The sequence below is a fragment of the Bos taurus genome, chromosome 3, assembly GCF_002263795.3.
Source record: "Bos taurus isolate L1 Dominette 01449 registration number 42190680 breed Hereford chromosome 3, ARS-UCD2.0, whole genome shotgun sequence".
Classification (NCBI taxonomy): Eukaryota; Metazoa; Chordata; class Mammalia; order Artiodactyla; family Bovidae; genus Bos; species Bos taurus.
This window is the reverse complement of record NC_037330.1, coordinates 112,745,169-112,765,486: the sequence shown is the minus strand read 5'-3', so window position 1 is coordinate 112,765,486 and position 20,318 is coordinate 112,745,169. Positions and strand designations below refer to the sequence as shown.

Here is a 20,318-nt window from a genome sequence, read left to right as displayed (position 1 = left end):
CTATATAGTCCATGGAATTCTCCAGGCCAGAATACTGGAGTGGGTAGCCTTTCCCTTCTCTAGGGGATCTTGCCAACCCAGGGATGGAACCCAGGTCTCCCACATTGCAGGTGGATTCTTTACCAGCTGAGCCACCAGGGAAGTCCGTCCGACCAGACAGCTAAAAGGGGCATGTGGACAGATGGAGCTGAGGTGCATGGTAGCAGCTCTGAGTTGACCCAGGGCCAAGGGGGCTTCTGAGCCTGGAGCCCCAGGTCTCCCTGCCCGTGCTGAGGTGGGTATGGGAGAGGCCAGGCTCCCCTGTTCCCTGCTGTGTCTGGGCCATGCTTATGGGGTCACCCAGTGGAACACTGAACAGGGCTGCCCCAGCAGCTCAGGCCAGGCAGCGGGTGTACAATGGACATGCACAAGAGTGCAAACACACACACATGCTGCACCAGCCCCCAGGTCTCCCAGGCAGCGGCAGTGGGCTCACAACTGGCCAAGGTCCCCGCCCCCCATGTGGCACAGCCTGAGGTGGGGTGCTGTGTAATTGAATTAAGGGCCCCCTTCCCCAGGCTTCAGAGTCTGAACTGCTTCTAACATATCCACCCCAGTTGATTAGTTTGTTCATTTGTTTGTCAAGTGGGCTTCCCTGATAGCTCACTTGGTAAAGCATCTGCCTGTGATACAGGAGACCCCAGTTCGATTCCTGGGTTGAGAAGATCTGCTGGAGAAGGGGAAGGCTACCCACTCCAGTATTCTGGCCTGGAGAATTCCATGGACTATGCCATCCATGGGGTCGCAAAGAGTCTAAGCGACTTTCATTTTTTAGAGGAAGTCAGGAGGAGGGGAGGGGCCTGCTGGAAGGAGTGTGTGTGTGTGTGTGGGCTTCTCAGGAAGTGCTAGTGGAAAAGAACTTGCCGGCCAATGCAGGAGACATAAGAGATGTGGGTTTGATCCCTGGGTCAGGAAGATCCCCTGGAGGAAGGCATGGCAATTCACTCCAGTATTCTTGCCTGGAGAATCCCATGGACAAAGGAGCCTGGCTGGCTACGGTCCATAAAGTCGCAAAGAGTTGGACACGACTGAAGTGACTTAGCAGGCACACATTCACGTGTGTGTGTGTGTCTAAGGACACAAATTACAGGAAAAATTCAGTTTCACTGAATGTATCCTGGATTGGATCCCAGAACAGAAAAAGGACATTGGTGGAAAAACTAGAGAAATCTGAATGAAGTCCAGAGTTTAGTTAATAGTAATGTACCAGCGAAGCCTCTTCGTTTTGACAAATGTACCACAGTTACATAAGATGATAATATTAGGGGAGACTGGGTGTGGGGTGTTCTGGAACACTCTGTACTATCTTTGTAACTTTTCTGTAAATCTAAAATTATTTCCCCCAAAAGTTCATTAATAATATTCAGTCCCCCCCCAAATTTTTAATTAAAAATATTCACTTCCAAAGTTTTACAACCCAACGCAATATATCGATGCAGAGGTTTAACTAAAAAATCTACTATTCAGTTCAGTGTTTATTTTATTATTGAGGTATAACATATATGGAGTGAGGTACACAAACCTTGCCTTGTGCTCACAGCTAATTCTTTTTAACACATGGAACCACTCACCTCACCAGCACTAGATCAAGCAAGAAAAGGCCTCCAGCACCCAGAAGTCTCCTTCTAGCCCATTTTTAGTGAACAGCTCTCCTTCACAGAGCTGGCCACTCCTGATTTATTTGGAAGATTGGTTTAGTCTGTTCTTGAATTTCATATAAATAAAATCACAAAGTGTGTACTCTTTTGAGCCAGGTCTTCTTTCACTCAACACAGTGTCTGAAAATCACCCACGCTATTGTGTGTAGCTGTTCATTCTTAACTGTTGTGCTGTCAATCAGTCGCAGAGTCATGTCTCTTTGCAGCCCCATGAACTGCAGCACGCCAGGCCTCCCCTGTCCTTCACCATCTCCTGGAGTTTGCTCAGACTCGTGTCAGACCCGAGTAAAGCACTTAGCATGCAACTGCATGACCTCTGTGAAAGGAGAGTGTTTAAGAGAGCGATTTTTTCTTAAACTTTTTGTATTGGGGTTTTTGTTGTTGGGGTTTTAGTCGCTAAGTTGTATCCGACTCTTTGTGATCTCATGGACTGCAGCATGCCAGGCTTCTCTGTCCTCCACTATCTCCCAGAGTTGCTCAAACTCATGTACATTGAGTCGATGATGCCATCCAACCATCTCATCCTCTGCCACCCCCTTCTCCTCCTGCCCTAAATCTTTTGCAGTATCAGGGTCTTTTCCAATGAGTTGGCTCTTCCCATCAGATGGCCAAAGTATTAAAGCTTCAGCATAAGTCCTTCCAATGAATATTCAGGGTTGATTTCCTTTAGGACTGACTGGTTTGATCTCCTTGCAGTCCCAGGGACTCTCAAGAGTCTTCTCCAACACCACAATTTGAAAGCATCAGTTTTTCAGTGCTCAGCCTTCTTTATGGTCCAGCTCTCACATCCGTACATGACTACTGGAAAAACATAGCTGTAAATGTGACATTATTTGGAAAAGAGTCTTTGCAGATATAGTTAAGTGAAGGGTCATCCTGGATTGTCCAGGTGGGCCCTAAGTGTCCTTAAAAGATACAGAAGAGAAAGCAGAGAGGAAGGAGGAGAGGGCTATGGGAAGATGGAGGCAGACCCGAAAGTGATGCACCCACGAGCCAAGGGAGGCCTGGGCTTCTGGATGAGACAGGGAAGGATGTGCCCCATCCTCCCTTGGGGGAAGCACAGCCCTGTGGACACCTTGATTTGTGGCTTTTAGCCTCGGAAACTGTGAGAGAGTGATTTTCTGTTGTTTTAAGCCACTAAGTTGGTGGTACTTTTTTATAGCAGCCCTGGGAAACTTACACAAAAATATAAGCCAGCTTACTTTTCCTAGACCCTGCCTAACCTCCTTGCAAAGCTGTGCTCACGGTCCCTGCTCTAAAGCATTGAGAACACACAGAGAGACACACGCAGACACGCAAATGTGCACACACGTCTCTGCTAATTTGCATCTCTGTCCCAGCCTGTGCCCAGGAACGTGAGGAGCTAAGGAGAAATGGGCTGGACTAGATAATTCATGAAGACCTGCAGCAAACCTGCAGGCTGTCCCCAGGGCCCCCAAGAAGCCAGGTTCCTTCAGTTGCTGGGCTGAAAATAGAATCCTCTGGGGAGGCTGAGACAACAGAGGAGGAAAGGAGCCCAGCGGCAGACACACACTAGGCACCCTTTTGATCACACGTCCAACAGAGGGAAGCAAGAGGCGGCCTCCCCAGGCCAGAAGGGCCTGGGCAGAAGAGAACCACAAGCCCCTTGGTGGGCAAAGCCCTCGTGGGCAGCACCCAGCGGGCTCGCTGCTCACTGCAGCAAAAACGCAGCTGGGAAGGCTTGCTGCAGGGTGAACATGACAAAGACAATCTCCTTGTAATCATCCGATTCATACAGACACCCAAACTGGGGTGACCCGTCAGGGCCGGTGCCCATGCTCTGCAGGTCTGAGTAAGCGCAGCTGCCAGGGGCCAGTAGGGTGGGCTCCGACCAGGTTGTGGGCACGGGGGGCCACCGGTTGAGGTACACGCCCAGGTTGGATCTCTGCTGCGGGTCAGTCGGGTGGGTGTAGAGCAGCCACCAGTCCAGGGGTTCGGAGCCTGCGTGGGGGCTGGGGAAGCTGACGATGCTCCCTTGGCAGCCGTGGGGGGGCTCCACCAGCTTCTTCACCTGCTGAGTCTCCTTGAAATCCAGGCCGTTGTTGGCGCTCTGGGCCTGGACCCTGGCTCGGAGGGGGCTCCTCGAATTCAGATACACCACCCTCTGTTGCCCATCCCTGACTTCGGCCACCTGGCACTCCAGTGTGCCCTGGGCCACGAAGCTCCCTCTCGCCCACGAGCGCCCATGGTCGTGGCTGACCAAGCAGAAGGCAGAGGGGGAAGGTGCCTTCAGGGAGCAGTGGCTACAGTAAGCGTAAGCTGGCACCACCAGGGTCCGCGTCGGATTGCTCAGCTGCAGGCAGTGCCCGGGGCCCACCGCGAACGTGGCCCAGTCCTTGTGGGCTGAGGCAATGACGGAGTCGGTGAGGTCGGTGGGAGGGCTCCAGGACTTGCCGTGGTCTGGGCTGGTGACCTGGCACAGCCGGGTCACGTTGACCCTGGTCTGAAGCTGGTGATGCTCTGACACCTGCCCAGGGATGGCGATGAAGAAGAGGAAAACGGTGCCCGTGGCCTCGTCATACAGGGGGCTTGGGTTCATGGACCGGTGGCCCTCCAGCTGGGCTTGGGAAACTGCCTCCTGTGAGTGCCACTGCGGGAGAGGAGAGGAGGAGAAGCACAGCCCGGAGAGGGCCAGTGACCGTGGCAAGGGGGGCACTCTGGGGGCGGGCGAGTTAGCATGAGGGGTAATGGAGGAGAACTCTTGGTCTAGCGTTCACTCACCCTCACAACACTTCCCAGAGTGGGAGCCAGGGCTCCGCCTCACTCCCTGCAAGATGGCCCAACCCCACCCAATCCCTCCAGCACCCATCCAGGGCACCCATGACGTGCTAGACCTCAAGACAAAGATGCTTCGGGCACCAGCCCTGCCCAGCTCCATCCTGGATCCTTCAACTTAACAGCTCCATCCAGCTTCCCCTTCTTGAAAATCAAAGCCTTAGGAATAACCAACGGTCTGCCAGGGTGAGACTGAGCGTGACAATCACCTCCCATCTTTTATACATCATACTCTATTAATGCAGTCTGCCGGGGGTAGCACCATGACCCTAGGACTCAGTGAGCTTCCATAGTCCCCGAGTCTCTGTCATAGATGCTGCTGCTTTGCTGTCTATCCCTGTTCATTAAAGCAAGAACACTGGAGTGGGTAGCCATGCCCTCCTCCAGGGGATCTTCCTAACCCAGGGATCAAACTGGCATCCCTTATGTCTCCTGCACTGGCAGGCAGGTTCTTTACCACTAGCATGGAAGCTCCTATTACTTAATAACCATCCCCCAGTGAGTGAGTCTAAGGGCAGACATGTGCCAAGGCTCTAACACCCATGGTCTTATCTAACCCTAACCTCTCACTCCTGGGGCACAGGTAGTACTACCTCCACCCTCCATCTGCAGACTGAGAAGTTTAAGGTAAGGTAGATGAGCCTCCCAAGGCCGTACTTCTGGTTAGCCATGGAACTGGGACATGAACCCAGGTCCCTCTGCTTCAAACCCATGCTCTAAGCAACTACAAGGGAACAATGACCACACAGTTAAGATACTAACAATATTAAATCCTTCATATGTGATAAGCCAGCCTTGGGGATCTTCATCAGAATTACTTATCTACATGCTGGAACTTCAGGACCCAAGCAATCGCCCCAACCACCCACCCCAGGTTAATTTTACTCAGAGGATGAACTGTCCCCCAGGCAGGTGATGCTGAGCTGGTCTTCCCTCAGCAGCTCAAGGATGTAGGGGAATCTTTCCAAAACCAGTTTCCCTGACTGACTTGTACCAAAGCAGATGCTGCCAGGCCAGCCGAACTTGTTCTGAATGAACCTGTGTGAGATCCGGGCGATCACTGGGGGATACTTTCTCTGTCCATCCCTGATGGGTCCTCGAGCCCTCTGGCCCCCAGACCTCAGCCATCTAAGGGTGGGCTGGTCCCTGTATGCCCAGTAGAGCGGCGGTACCCCTGTCCGGCCTTACCTGGACCTGGCGGGTGGACGCGCTGTAGCTTCCCCTGCGCAGGACTATGAGCTTGGCGTGCTCGTCCTTCTTGCTCGTCCGCTCTTCCGCAAAGGCCAGCAGGGTCTTCTGCTGAGGCAGGTAGAGCAGAGCCGGGATCCTGTAGACGTGGGCTCCCGACTGGAATACCCTCTCCTTCTGCAGGACGGGGCAGGATGCCATGGCGCTGGAAGGGCACACAGGAAGTGAAGATGAGTCCCTGGCAGTCCGGTCCTGAGATGCGCCAGAGCTGCCCTCCCAGGCAGGTGCAGGTTACCCCTCGGGCCAGCCAACCATGCTGGGGGCCTGTCCCCCTCCCATACAGGGTTTATCCCCCATTATTACTCACCAAGTACCCGTTCCCTCACTCTCATCTCCTCCCATGGAGTATGGCAGCACCTCTGTCCATGAGATGTTAGGAACGACTGTTTGGAAAAGTGTATTTTGTGCTGTATTTTTACCTCCTTATGACAGATTTGTGATAACCTGCAACTACTTTTGCCAGATCCAGCATATTCTTAATCAAACGCTGAACCTCTGGTGGGATGGGAGGAGGGCTGAGTGGCATTCTGCAACTGTCCAGCCGCCAAAAACTGACATATGTGAGCTTTAGATAAATCCAGAGCCCCAGAAAGTTGTCTTTGAAAAAAAGGAGGGGCGGGAGAGGGTGTGGAAAGTGAAAGTGTTAGTGGCTTAGTCGTGTCCAGCTCTTTGCAACACTGTGGACTGTAGCCCAGCAGGCTCCTCTGTGCATGGAATTCTCCAGGCAAGAATACTGGGGTGGGTAGCCAGTCCCTTCTTCAGGGGATCTCCCTGACCCAGGGATAGAATCCAGTTCTCCTGCATTGCAAGCAGATTCTTGACCATCCGAGCCACCAGGGAAGCCCAAGGGGGTGGGGGGAAGCCTTGATTCTTAAGGTTCTCCTCTCCAGGTTGCTGAGGCTGAGGCCCAGTTGCCCCTCCATGTGGACTCCGACCCTGGGGATGGGGCAGGGCATTGGGAATGGAACAGAGAGGCCCCTGACAGCTCATTCAGGCTCAAGGGATCCTCCACAGTGACAAGAAAATGAAACTTAAAAACAAGCATTTCAGGGGTCTTCCCTGGTGGTCTAGTGGCTAAGATTCCATGATTCCACTATGCGGGGCACAGGTTCGATCCCTGGTCAGGGAACTAAGATCCCACATGCCATGAAGGCAGAAATAAAAAGTCAACAAATAAACATATTAGGAAGTTTCCTGGTGGTCCCGTGGTTGCTACTTTGCCTTCCAATACAGACAGTGCAGTTTCAATTTCTGGTCAGGGAGCTGAGACCCCACATGCCTTCTTTCATCAAGAAGCTCTTTAGTTCCTCTTTGCTTTCTGCCATAAGGCTGATATCATCTGCATATGTGAGGTTATTGATATTTCTCCCAGAAATCTTGATTCCAGCTAGTGCTTCATCCAGCCCAGCATTTTACATGATGTGTTCTGCATATAAGTTAAATAAGCAGGGTAATGGAAAAAGCAAGAAAGTTCCAGAAAAACATCTATTTCTGCTTTATTGACTATGCCAAAGCCTTTGACTGTGTGGATCACAATAAACTGTGGGAAATTCTGAAAGAGATGGGAATACCAGACCACCTGACCTGCCTCTTGAGAAACCTATATGCAAGTCAGGAAGCAACAGCTAGAATTGGACATGGAACAACAGACTGGTTCCAAATAGGAAAAGGAGTACGTATATTGTCACCCTGTTTATTTAACTTCTATGCAGAGTACATCATGAGAAACGCTGGGCTGGAAGAAGCACAAGCTGGAATCCAGATCGCTGGGAGAAATATCAGTAACCTCAGATATGCAGATGACACCACCCTTATGGCAGAAAGTGAAGAGGAACTCAAAAGCCTCTTGATGAAAGTGAAAGAGGAGAGTGAAAAAGTTGGCTTAAAGCTCAACATTCAGAAAATGAGGTTCATGGCATCTGGTCCCATCACTTCATGGGAAATAGATGGGGAAACAGTGGAAACACTGTCAGACTTTATTTTGGGGGGCTCCAAAATCACTGCAGATGGTGACTGCAGCCATGAAATTAAAAGACGCTTACTCCTTGGAAGGAAAGGTATGACCAACCTAGATAGCATATTGAAAACCAGAGAGATTACTTTGCCAACAAAGGTCCGTCTAGTCAAGGCTGTGGTTTTTCCAGTGGTCATGTATGGATGTGAGAGTTGGACTGTGAAGAAAGCTGAGCACTGAAGAATGGATGCTTTTGAACTGTGGTGTTGGAGAAGACTCTTGAGAGTCCCTTGGACTGCAAGGAGATCCAACCAGTCCATTCTGAAGGAAATCAGCCCTGGGATTTCTTTGGAAGGAATGATGCTAAAGCTGAAACTCCAGTACTTTGGCCATCTCATGAGAAGAGTTGACTCATTGGAAAAGGCTCTGATGCTGGGAGGAATTGGGGGCAGGAGGAGAAGGGAACGACAGAGAATGAGATGGCTGGATGGCATCACTGACTCGATGGACGTGAGTCTGAGTGAACTCTGGGGGTTCATGATGGACAGGGAGGCCTGGCATGCTGTGATTCATGGGGTCGCAAAGAGTCGGACACGGCTGAGCACCTGAACTAACTGAACTGAATGATATACAGCCTTGATGTACTCCTTTTCCAATTTTGAACCAGTATGTCATTCCATGTCCAGTTCTAACTGTTACTTCTTGACCTGCATACAGATTTCTCAGGAGGCAAGTAAAAGCGGTCTGGTATTCCCATCTCTTTAAGAATTTTCTGCAGTCTGTTGTGATCTACACAGTCAAAGGCTTTAGCCTAGTCAATGAAGCAGAAGTTTTTATGGAATTCTCTTGCTTGCTTTTCTGTGATCCAACGGATGTTGGCAATTTGATCTTTGGTTCCTCTGCCTTCTCTAAGTCTAGCTTGAACATCTGGAAGTTCTTGGTACATGTACAGTTGAAGCCTGGCTTGGAAAATTTTGAGCCTTACTTTACTAGCGTGTGAGATGAGTACATTTTGCGGTAGTATGAGCATTCGTTGGCATTGCCTTTCTTTGGGATTGAAATGAAAACAGACCTTTTCCAGTCCTGTGGCCACTGGTGAGTTTTCCAAATTTGCTGGTATAATGAGTGCAGCACCTTCACAGCGTCATCTTTTAGGATCTGAAATAGCTCAGCTGGAATTACATCACCTCCACTAGTTTTGTTATTAGTGATGTTTCCTAAGGCCTGCTTGACTTCACACTCCAGGATGTCTGGCTCTAGATGGGTGAACACACCATTGTGGTTATCTGGGTCATTCAGATCTTTTTTGTATAGTTCTTCTGTGTATTCTTGTCACCTCTTCTTAACATCTTCTTCTTCTCTTAGGTCCCTACAATTTCTGTCCTTTATTGAGCCCATCTTTACATGAAATGTTCCCTTGGTATCTCTACTTTTCTTGAAGAGACCTCTAGTCTTTCCCATTCTACTGTTTTCCTCTGTTTCTTCTCATTGATCAATTAGGAAGGTTTTCGTTATCTCTCCTTGCTATTCTTTGGAACTCTGCATTCAGATGGATGTATCTTTCCTTTTCTCCTTTGCCTTTTGCTTCTATTCTTTTCTCAGCTATTTGTAAGGCCTCTTCAGACAACCATTTTGCCTTTTTGCATTTCTTTTTCTTGGGAATGGTTTTGATCACACCTCCTGCACAATGCTAGAAACCTCCATCCGCAGTTCTTCAGGCGTAGATCTGTCTATCAGATCTAATCCCTTGAATCTATTTGTCATTTCCACTGTATAAATTGTGAGAGATTTGATTTAGGTCATATCTGAATGGTCTAGTGGTTTTCCCTACTTTCTTCAATTTTAGTCTGAATTTTGCAATAAGGAGTTCATGATCTGAGCCACAGTCAGCTCCCAGTCTTGTTTTTGCTGACTGTATAGAGCTTCTGTTGCAAAGAATATAATGAATCTGATTTCAGTGTTGACCATCTGGTGATGTCCATGTAGTGTCATCTTTTGTGTTGTTGGAAGAGGGTGTTTGCTATGACCAGTGTGTTCTGTTGGCAAAACTCTGTTAGCCTTTTCCCTGCTTCATTTTGTTTCTCTAAGGCCAAATTTGCCTGTTACTCCAGGTATTTCCTGACTTCCTACTTTTGCATTCCAGTCCTCTATGATAAAAAGGACATCTGTTTTTTGGTGTTAATTCTAGAAGGTCTTGTCAGTCATCATAGAACCGTTCAGCTTCTTTGGCGTTAGCGGTTGGTGGGCATAGACTTGGATTACTGTGGTATTAAATGGTTTGCCTTGGAAATGAACAGAGATAATGCTGTTGCTTTTGAGATTGTACCCATGTATTGCATTTCGGACTCTTTTGTTGACTATGACGGACACTCCATTTCTTCTAAGGGATTCTTGCCCACAGTAGTAGATGCAACGATCATCTGAGTTAAATCCACCTGTTCCAGTCCATTTCAGTTCGCTGATTCCTAGAATGTTGACGTTCACTCTTGCCATCTCCTGTTTGATCACTTCCAATTTACCTTGATTCATGGACCTGACATTCCAGGTTTTTATGCAATATCGTTCTTTACAGCCTTGGACTTCAGATCCATCACGAGTCACATCCACAACTGGGTGTTGTTTTTGCTTTGGTTCCGTCTCTTCATTTTTCTGTAGTTATTTCTCCACTCTTCTCCAGTAGCATATTGGGTGCCTGCCGACCTGGGGAGTTCATCTTTCAGTGTCATATCCTTTTGCCTTTTCATACTATTCATGGGGTTCTCAAGGTAAAAAGACAGAAGTGGTTTGCCATGCCCTTCTCCAGTGGACCATGTTTTGTCAGAACTCCCCACCATGACCCGTCCATCTTGGGTGGCCCTACATGGCATGGCTTAGTTTCACTGAGTTAGACAAAGCTGTGGTCCATGTGATCAGGTTGGTTAGTTTTCTGTGATTGCAGTTTTCATTCTGTCTGCGCTTTACGATTGCTTGCATTTTCTCTACCATGTACATGTATCATCTATTTAAAACTTAATTCAACGTTTTTGAGAAAGAAATATAATCTATCATTATTTTACTCAATCCATTATGAATATTATTGCTTGGATATGTGATTGCCTAAGAATATGTGATTGCCTAAACACGGGTGGAAGAACAGTCTTCATCATAAAATCTAGACCTGCAAAGGGCAGTCCAAGAGAACGGGGCTTGTAATACATAATGGTGTTGCTAAGTTGAAATTTTATTAAGAAACCTAGATGGGAAAGAAATAGAATTAAAAATAGAAATGAAAATAGGGTAGAAAGATGCAGTTCAACAGTGTCCTCTAGAAAATCGATCAAGGGTTTGTTTAAGCTCTTAGGTGTTTACCTAGGAGAGGAATTGCTGGGTTGGATGGTAATTCTGTGTTTAACTTTTTGAGGAGCTGCCAGACTGTTCCCACATCAGCTGCACCACTTTACATTCCTACGAGCAATGCATTAAGATTCTAATGCCTCCACGTCCTCATCAACACTGGCTATTGTGTTTTTTTAAATAACAGCCATGCCAGAGGGTGTGAAGTGGTTCCCAACTGTGGTTTTGATTGGCATTTGATACAATGATGGCTAATGATGTTGAGCACTTCTGCATGTGCTTATTGGTCATTGGAGCTGGACTTCAGGCTGGAGGCAATGGTAAGATTTCAAACTGCTTTAGATGAAGGAGGATCTTACCTGATTTACTTTTTAGGAAATCCCTCTGAGCTTCAGGGGGAAAGGGACAGAAAGTGAGTCTGTTATTTTCCAGGTAAGAGAGGGTAAGCAGTAGAATGAATAGGATTGGGAGAGCAAACTGGGGAGGAGTTGAGCGTGTCCCCGTTTAAAGTGGTCTGAACTGATTTCCATAGCCTCTGTGACTGTTTGCCAGGTTCCTCTTTCAGACCCCAATCTCCTGTAGGGCGGGGACAAATCGATTCATCCATATTGCAAAACTGTATTGTGTTTCTACCTTGTGCCTGCATTGTTCCAGAAACTTGGGATGCTTCGTGGATGAAACAGAGATCCCAGCCTTATGACGTTTGTGTTCTAGCAGGGATGAGTGGGTTATTATTATTGCCCCAAACCAAATAGTCATCACTAGGGCTGAAACCTGTCCAAGGGCCTGACAAGGACAGCCTTGTGTGACCTCACAAATGCCCCCAAATGCCTTGTACTGTAGAACTTGTGCGGCTGACAATGACGCCCCTGTGTGAGAGATGTTGACGTGCAGTGGAAAGCCTGTGGATACATGCTAACTCCAGCCCCTATGGGCTGCCGGTGTAAGTATTTGTCATGTGTGTACTCAGAACAAAAGCTGGCACAGGACGGGGCTTCCCAGGTGGCACTAGTGGTAAAGAATCCACCTGTCAATGCAAGAGATGGGTTTGATCCCTGGGCTAGGAAGATTCCCTGGAGTAGGCAGTGGCAACTCACTCCAGTATTCTTGCCTGGAAAACTCCATGAACAGAGGAACCTGGAGGGCTACAGTCTGCTACAGTCTTGCAAAGAGTCAGACTGAGCATGTATGTGCCCTGGCACAGGACAGGGGAGTGGGGAGGAAAAAGGGGACCCCAGTGTCTGCTTAAGAATTCTCCTCTATCCTCAGGCACTCAGTGTGGGCCCAAACACTCACACCCACCAGCAACACCAGTTCCCAAACGTCTTCATAATAATAACAGCAGATACTTCAGTGGCTCTTCCAAAGTGCTAGACACTCTTTAAGTACCCTACAATAATTTTTAAATGTTTTGTAAATTGTATCTACAGACTCTGTTGCTTACAATACAAATTACAGCTATCCATTCATTTAATCCCCACGACATCCCCATGACATAGACACTATTATCATCCCATTGTACAGATGGGGAAACCAAGTTCACTCAACCCTCCAGTGTCTGAGCTGGAGCTAAAAACACTTCTAACCCCGTGCAATACTGCCTCCAAGAGGAATTCTGGAAAACGCCATCTCCCTGCATTTCATGACATTTCCAGTGATGCCTCATGTAGTTAGCTGGCCCACTGGACCCCCTTCTGGCTCCAAACTAGCAGCGAACACCAGTTGGCCTAGTGGGAAAAGAACTGAATCAGCAGTCAAAAATTCAGAATCTGGTGGTAGGTCCTCTCCTAAGAGGTGTGTGAAAAAAAGTGAAAATGAAAGTTGCTCAGTCATATCTTACTCTGAGACCCCGTGGACTATACTGTCCATGGAATGTTCCAGCCCAGAGTACTGAAGTGGGTAGCCTTTCCCTTCTCCAAGGGATCTTTCCAAACCAGGGTTTGAACCCAGGTCTCCCTCATTGCAGGCGAATTCTTTACCAGCAATACTGGGATGGGCAGCCTAACCCTTCTCCAGCAGATCTCCGCAACCCAGGAATCGAACCAGGGTCTCCTGCATTGCAGGTAGATTCTTTACCAACTGAGCTATGTGCATCTTTGGGATAAAAATCCACCTCCCTGGGTAGTCTCCCCACCTGGCAAGAAGGGAGCTGTAGGGGTATCTCATGGTCCTGCCATCTCCAGGGAGGGGGCTGAACAAGGACCTGACTCCTGGGGGAGGGGAAGGTCCTCAGTACAAGCCAGTCTGACCTGTGGCATCAGACAATCAGAGAGATGACAGTGTTCGACGGTTGAACTTCAAGAAGCTGCCATTTCAGAGGTCAAAAATAGAGGCAGAGCAGCGATTCAGAAAGTCCCACCTGAGGCTACAGCAGCTGCTGCAGTTTGTGGCCTTGTGGGCGTTGAGCCCAGAGAAAAACATCTTATAACTGACACTCACTTGTCTCCACATGGCATCTCAGAAGCGGGGATGCTGAGAAGAAGATCAGGGAGGCAGCGGGTGGATTTGGGTCTGCTGGATTCCAGAACCTGCAGCCCTAACCACTGGGACTGCCCAGCAAAAGACATACAGTCAGGATTCTGAGGCCTGAAAGCCTTGCTCAGAAAAAGGCCAGCAGTGGAGGATCCCTGCCTGCCTCTCTTCCTCTCCCGCTGGGAACACAACCTCACAGGCACCATCCAGATCCAGGGGCCCCGTCCCCAGCATTCACCTGCCCACTTTCAGAAGATGCTTTCACAGTTTATAAATCCACACTGTGCCCCTTCTGTGTGCCAAGAAACAGGTGAACGGATAGGTCCTAGTCCCTGCCCTCCGGGAGCCCAGAACAATGAGAGCCAGTAAATCTGGGGAGCAGGAGAGAGGACCCTGCAGCCTTCCCGGAGGAAGAGCCTTGACCTTGGGGCAGGTTGGGGTGGAACATTTGCCCCTGGCTACCACATTGAAATAATGCCTCTCTCCAAAGCAGGCAGCTGTGGGCGCCTTGTCTGCCAACAACAGTGGCAGAGCCAGGCAGTGGGGCAGGAGCCTGAAGCTTGGGCAGCCTCTCCCTAAAAAGACCCCACTTCCAGAGGACCCAACACCTCTGCTCAGGTCCAGCTTGCCAGGATTCCCATCCCAAAATGAGAGGACATCTCTCCACACCCCTGCCACTGAGCATCCATCTGCAAGTTCAGACCATCGATAAATCATGGGCAGAATTAGGGGCTCTCCTGAGATGAGCCTTCTCCCCACGTTTCCCGTCTGATATGTCCTCTGGACACCCTGAGAACAGAGCAGATGCCGTTATCTAGGGGTTGAGGGGCCATGAGTTGGCCAGATCTTTAAAATCACCATGGCCTTCAGCATCCCCAAGAATCCCACCCTCACTCCATGATTACCTGGTACAGAAGAGCTCTGACTTATGCCAACAAAGAAACAGGTGGATCAACTCGTTGAGAAAGTCGTGCCTTGAGGAGCGTGTTCCAATTTGGATCCCAAGGATCTGGGTGGGAGGTCAGGGGTGTGAGCAGAGGCCGTGGGGGCCCAGCTTCTAGAACAGGGCAGCTCTCGTATCCTCCAGCCTCACCTGGAGCCTCAAGGCTGCCTCTGTCGAGCTCATGCCTATAAACACCTACAGGAGGCCGGGACCTCTCCGCCCACCCACCTGCTCCTGGTGTGCAGGCCCAGCCTTGACCTAATTAGGATGCTGCCTCTCATGCGTCAGGAAGCAATCTGCCTAGTTCGCTCCACAGTCTTGCTGAATCAGAATGAGCCACAGGAAGCCTGAGCCAAGCTCGCCCCTTGAATGAAACCAGGGCCCGGGAGGGTCTGGAAGGGCAGCAACAGGGAAACGGAGGGGCTGGAGCTTGGGAGGACACAGCTCCCCTGCGGGCTCTGCAGGTGGGTGAGTGGGACTTCTTGACCTCTTGGGACCTCAGTTTCCTCCTCTGAAAAATTAAAGCAAAAATAACACAGGGGGCTCCAAGCCACATGAGTGCAGACCAGACACCTCGTGGGCTACTACCACCCAGAATCCAAAGTGTTTCTGGATGTACCTAGAGATTATCAGACCACGTGAAGTCAGACAGAGAAAGACAAGTATCCTATGATATTGCTTATAAGTAAAATATTTTAAAAAGGGTACAAATGATCTTATCCACAAAACAAATACAAAATAGAGTTACAAACGTAGAGCACAAGCTTATGGTTTCCAGGGTGTGAGGGAGCAGAGAGGGATAAATTGGGAGATTGGGATTGACATATACATGCTGCTGCTGCTGCTGCTGCTGCTGCTAAGTCGCTTCAGTCGTGTCCGACTCTGTGCAACCCCATAGACAGCAGCCCACCAGGCTCCCCCGTCCCTGGGATTCTCCAGGCAAGAACACTGGAGTGGGTTGCCATTTCCTTCTCCAATGCATGAAAATGAAAAGTGAAAGTGAAGTCGCTTAGCCGTGTCCGACTTAGCGACCCCATGGACTGCAGCCCACCAGGCTCCTCCATCCATGGGATTTTCCAGGCGAGAGTACTGGAGTGGGGTGCCATTGCCTTCTCCGATATACATGCTACTATATATAAAATATAAAGTATATAAACTATGTATGTATTAAGTCACTTCACTTGTGTCTGACTCCATGGACTGTAGCCTGCCAGGCTCCTCTGTCCATGTGGATCTTCCAGACCCAGCAATTGAACCCATGTCTCTTGTCCCTTGGTAGCTCAGTTGATAAAGAATCTACAATTGGTAAAGAATTCAGGAGACCCATTTGATTCCTGGGTTGGGAAGATCTGCTGGAGAAGGGATAGGCTACCCACTCCAGTATTCTTGGACTTCCTGGCTGACTCAGACAGTAAAGAATCTGCCTACAATGTGGGAGACCTGGGTTCAATCCCTGGGTTGGGAAGATTCCCTGGAGAAGGTAATGGCTACCCACTCCAGTATTCCGGCCTGGAGAATTCCAAGGACTGAACAGCCAGCCCATGGGGTGGCAAAGAGTCAGACACGACTGAGCAACTTTCACAGCTCTTGTCTCCTGAATTGGCAGGTGGATTCTTTACCATTAGCACCTAGGAGGCCACTTAAAAATAGATATAGATATAGATATAATATATAAACTTCATATAAAATATATAAAAATACAAATATATATTAATCAGTTCAGTTCAGTCGTTCAGTCATGTCCAACTCTTTTTGACCCCGTGGACTGCAGCACACCAGGTTTCCCTGTCGTTCACCAACTCTCAGAGCTTACTCAAACTCATGTCCATAGAGTCAGGGATGCCATCCAACTATGTCATCCTCTGTCATCCCCTTCTCCTCCTGCTTTCAATCTTTCCCAGCATCAGGGTCTTTTCCAATGAGTCAGTTCTTCGCATCAGGTGACCAAAGTATTGGAGTTTCAGCTTCAGCATCAGTCCTTCCAATGAATATTCAGGACTGATTTCCTTTAGGATGGACTGGTTGGATCTCCTTGCAGTCCAAGGGACTCTCAAGAGTCTTCTCCAACACCACAGCTCAAAAGCATCAGTTCTTTGGTCCTCAGCCTTCTTTATAGTCCAACTCTCACATCTGTATACAACGACTGGAAAAACCATAGCTTTTACTAGATGCACCTTTGCTGACAAAGTAATATCTCTGCTTTTTAATGTGCTGTCTAGGTTGGTCATAGCTTTTCTTCCAAGGAGCAAGCGTCTTTTTATTTCATGGATGCAGTCACCATCTGCCATGATTTTGGAGCCCAACACAGTAAAGTCTGTCATTGTTTCCATTGTTTCCCCATGAATTTCCCATGAAGTGATGGGACCGGATGCCATGATCTCAGTTTTCTGAATGTTGAGTTTTAAGGCAACTTTTTCACTCTCCTCTTTCACTTTCATCAAGAGGCTCTTTAGTTCTTCTTCGCTTTCTGCCATAAGGGTGGTGTCATCTGCATATCTGAGGTTATTGATATTTCTCCCGGCAATCTTGATTCCAGCTGTGCTTCCTTCAGCCCAGCATTTCTCATGATGTACTCTGCATATAAGTTAAATAAGCAGGGTGACAATATACAGCCTTGACGTACTCCTTTTCCTATTTGGAACCAGTTTGTTGTTCCATGTCCAGTTCTAACTGTTGCTTTCTGACCTGCATACAAACTTCTCAAGAGGCAGGTCAGGTGGTCTGGTATTCCCAACTCTTTCAGAATTTTCCACAGTTTATTGTGATCCACACACTCAAAGGCTTTGGCATAGTCAATAAAGCAGAAGTAGATGTTTTTCTGGAACTCTCTTGCTTTTTCCATGATCCAATGGATGTTGGCAATTTGATCTCTGGTTCCTCTGCCTTCTCTAAATCCAGCTTCAACATCTGGAAGTTCTTGGTTCATGTACTTTTGAAGCCTGGCTTGGAGAATTTTAAGCATTACTTTGTTAGCGTGTGAGATGAGTGCAATTGTGTGGTAGTCTGAACATTCTTTGGCACTGTCTTTCCTTGGGATGGAATGAAAACTGACCTTTTCCAGTCCTGTGGCCACTGCTGAGTTTTCCAAATTTGCTGGCATATTGAGTGCAGCACTTTCACAGCATCATCTCTGCATATAATTTATAAAATAGATAAGTAATAAGGACCTCCTGCATAGCACAGGGAACCCTACTGAGTCCTCTGTAATAACCTATATGGGAAAAGTATCTGAAAATGATGGATATATGTAAATATGTAACCGAGTCACTTTGCTCCACACCTGAAACTGACACAACACTGTAAACAAACCAGACTCCAGTGAAAAAGAATCTTTAGACAAAGAGCATTTCTGATGCATCACTGATGAGCCATCGGTGCTTTCCATCAGTCGAGTGAATGGCTGGTGCCACCTTCCCAGGCAGAGCCGACGATGTGAGGATTACACGTGAAGAGTCATCCACATCTCTCAGCCCAGCATCTGCATATGGCAGGGACCCACTAGACGCCAGTGCCAGACAAGGAGCCCTTTCCTTGTGTGCCCACCACAACCAAGCCTAAGGCTCCATGGGCCGTGACGATGAGTCATTTGCTGGCCCACAGCCAAAAGATATAACCCTTATCACCCCAGTTCATAACCATGTGGGGGAGGCTGCAGGAATTAGAAACGTCAAAAGGCAGCCCCATTCAGTTCAAAGTGCATTTCTTGCCTCAGTCTAGACCCAGGGTGAGGGCAGTCTCCATAACGTGTTCCCCCTTCCTCCTCTGGACACAGTCCTTTCTCAGCATCTGTAGCTCAGAGTCAAGTGCAGACATGCCTTGTCACCTCTCTCCCGGGAGGTCAGCTCCCCCTGGATGATGGTTCTGGGCCCTCTTGTCCCTGCTCTGGTCTAGCCTCTCATTAGTTCTCAAAGACACAGTCACCTGGCTTCAAAGTTTATCTTTGAAAGCCCCACCTAAAATCCAGCCCACGTGAAGGCCCAGTGAACTCCCACCTGCAGCTCTGACTCACTCTCCACCGGACGTCCATGAATCCCCTTTAAGTGGATGCCTTTACCGTCTTGTTTTCCTCCTGCTAATTCACTGGGCTGCAGAAAGGGTGCTTTTAAAGTGGGTTAAGTGCAGGAGTAATGATTCACTGCAGAAACTGGGACGTATCAATAAAATGGGACATTGCCGTTTAGTCACTCGGTCACATATGACTCTTGCTACCTCATGACTGTAGCCCACCAGGCCCTTCTGTCCATGGGATTCTCCAGGCAAGAATTCTGGAGTTGCCATTTCCTTCTCCAGGAGATCTTGTCGACCCAGGGATTAAACCTTCGTCTCTTGCACGGGCAGGTAGATTCTTTACCACTGAGACACCAGGGAAGCCCAAGGCACCAATTAATTAAAATCATGCTTTGAAGACTAGACAATGTGTGAGAAAATGCTGGGATGGTGTAAAGTATAGAAAATAGGATACATGACAATAGATAAGGTAGGATCCCACTTTTGTAAATGTGTATATCGTCTACTCAAATTAACATTAAAAATAAACAAAAACCCTATGAAAAATATGTATTGCTACACTGCCAAAGCTTAGCATGGTACTTGGAATAAAATAGATATTTAGTAAATGTCTGTTGAATGTAGAATGAATAAATAAATATTTTCAGTATTTAATGTTGACCAGGAGGATGACAAATGATGTTTATTTACTTCTTTGTACTCTTTCAGGCACACATGAATTTTATTATTAGGTTAAAAATAATGGTAAATAATAAAGTGAAAGGCTTTAAATGTTGCTGGATAATGCTTATTAACTTCATTCTGGCCAGATCATCAAGTAGGGAAATAAGCTTTCAAAAGGGCCTAAAGAACCTGTAAAAATGGACTTGACTCAGCATGCAAATTCAGCTTACATTTGGCTCCAAAGGACCAACTGATGACGTGTTCAAAAGTATTTGTTCAACACATCTTGTGTGGCCAACACCACGCTTACTTGGACAGGAGATGGAGAGGAAGACCACAGAGATGCTCCCAGAGCTCCGAGGGCTTATTATTTATGTGGGGAAACAAGCTGAGCCCACAGGGAACAGAGGCCAGTGGTGGTGTCAGGCAGACTGTGATGGTGGCAGTGATGAAGGGGAGGGGAGAGGCGAGGACAGGAGGAGGCTTGGAGACTTCCTGGGCCTGGCCTGGGCCAGGAGGAGTGAAATGTACAAGGTGGAGCTGGAACATCTCAGCAGGCGAGCACAGAGCACCCAGGGGGTTCCTCCCTTGGAGAAGGTGGGAGAGGGTGCCCGGAGATGGGCTTGTATGGAGACAGGGGGTGGGGGTGGCACCTGGCTTGGCAGGGCCATCAGGACTTTGAATGTAGTCTGTTTTCTCTCTGCTGGCTTTCATGATTCTCCTCTATATTTAATGTTCTGTGGTCCCAGTATGGCTTGTCCAGCTGTGAATTTATTTACCTCGTCTAGGACTCAGCACACTTTTTCAAACTCAGAACGTGTGTCTTTCTTCAGTTCTGAAAAATCTCTCAGTCATTCATGCTTTGAGTGTTGCCTTTTTCCCCACCCTCTCTTCTCTCCTTCAGAACAGCCTATTAAATGCAAATTGAGTTTTCTTGATTTAGTCACCAAATGTCTTTTGACTTATTTTTCACATTTTTCATCTCTTTGCCTCCTGGTGCTTTATTCTGTGTGATTTTCTCAGATATACCTTCCAAATTACTAAATCTAAAATCGTGTCTAGCTAAGATTTTTTTAAATGCAATGTTTTTTATTTCTGTGATTTCTACTTAGTTCTTTGAATTCACTTTTTAAAAAAAATTAATTTCCTCAGCACTAAAAAGAAATGAACCAACAAGCCTTTGAAAAGACATGGAGGGACCTTA

The 20,318-nt window shown here is 48.0% G+C and overlaps 1 protein-coding gene across 1 annotated transcript; it reads right to left on the bottom strand.

Annotated features, from left to right (window-relative positions):
- Positions 1-3,331: 3,331 nt before the first annotated feature.
- NEU2 (neuraminidase 2) lies at positions 3,332-6,051 on the bottom strand. Its single transcript, XM_024989842.2, has 2 exons — positions 5,682-6,051; positions 3,332-4,308 (listed from the first exon to the last, which is right to left on the bottom strand). Exons 1-2 carry the CDS (start codon positions 5,880-5,882, stop codon positions 3,370-3,372), a joined length of 1,140 nt encoding a protein of 379 aa, XP_024845610.1. The 5' UTR covers positions 5,883-6,051; the 3' UTR covers positions 3,332-3,369.
- Positions 6,052-20,318: the final 14,267 nt, after the last annotated feature.

Bases quoted from the DNA above. Each gene is read 5' to 3' on its own strand.
- NEU2 (XM_024989842.2), bottom strand. From the start codon at position 5,882: ATGGCATCCTGCCCCGTCCTGCAGAAGGAGAGGGTATTCCAGTCGGGA. The intron at 4,309-5,681 runs GTAAGGCCGGAC...CCTCTCCCGCAG, and splicing joins CGTCCACCCGCCAGGTCCAG to TGGCACTCACAGGAGGCAGT.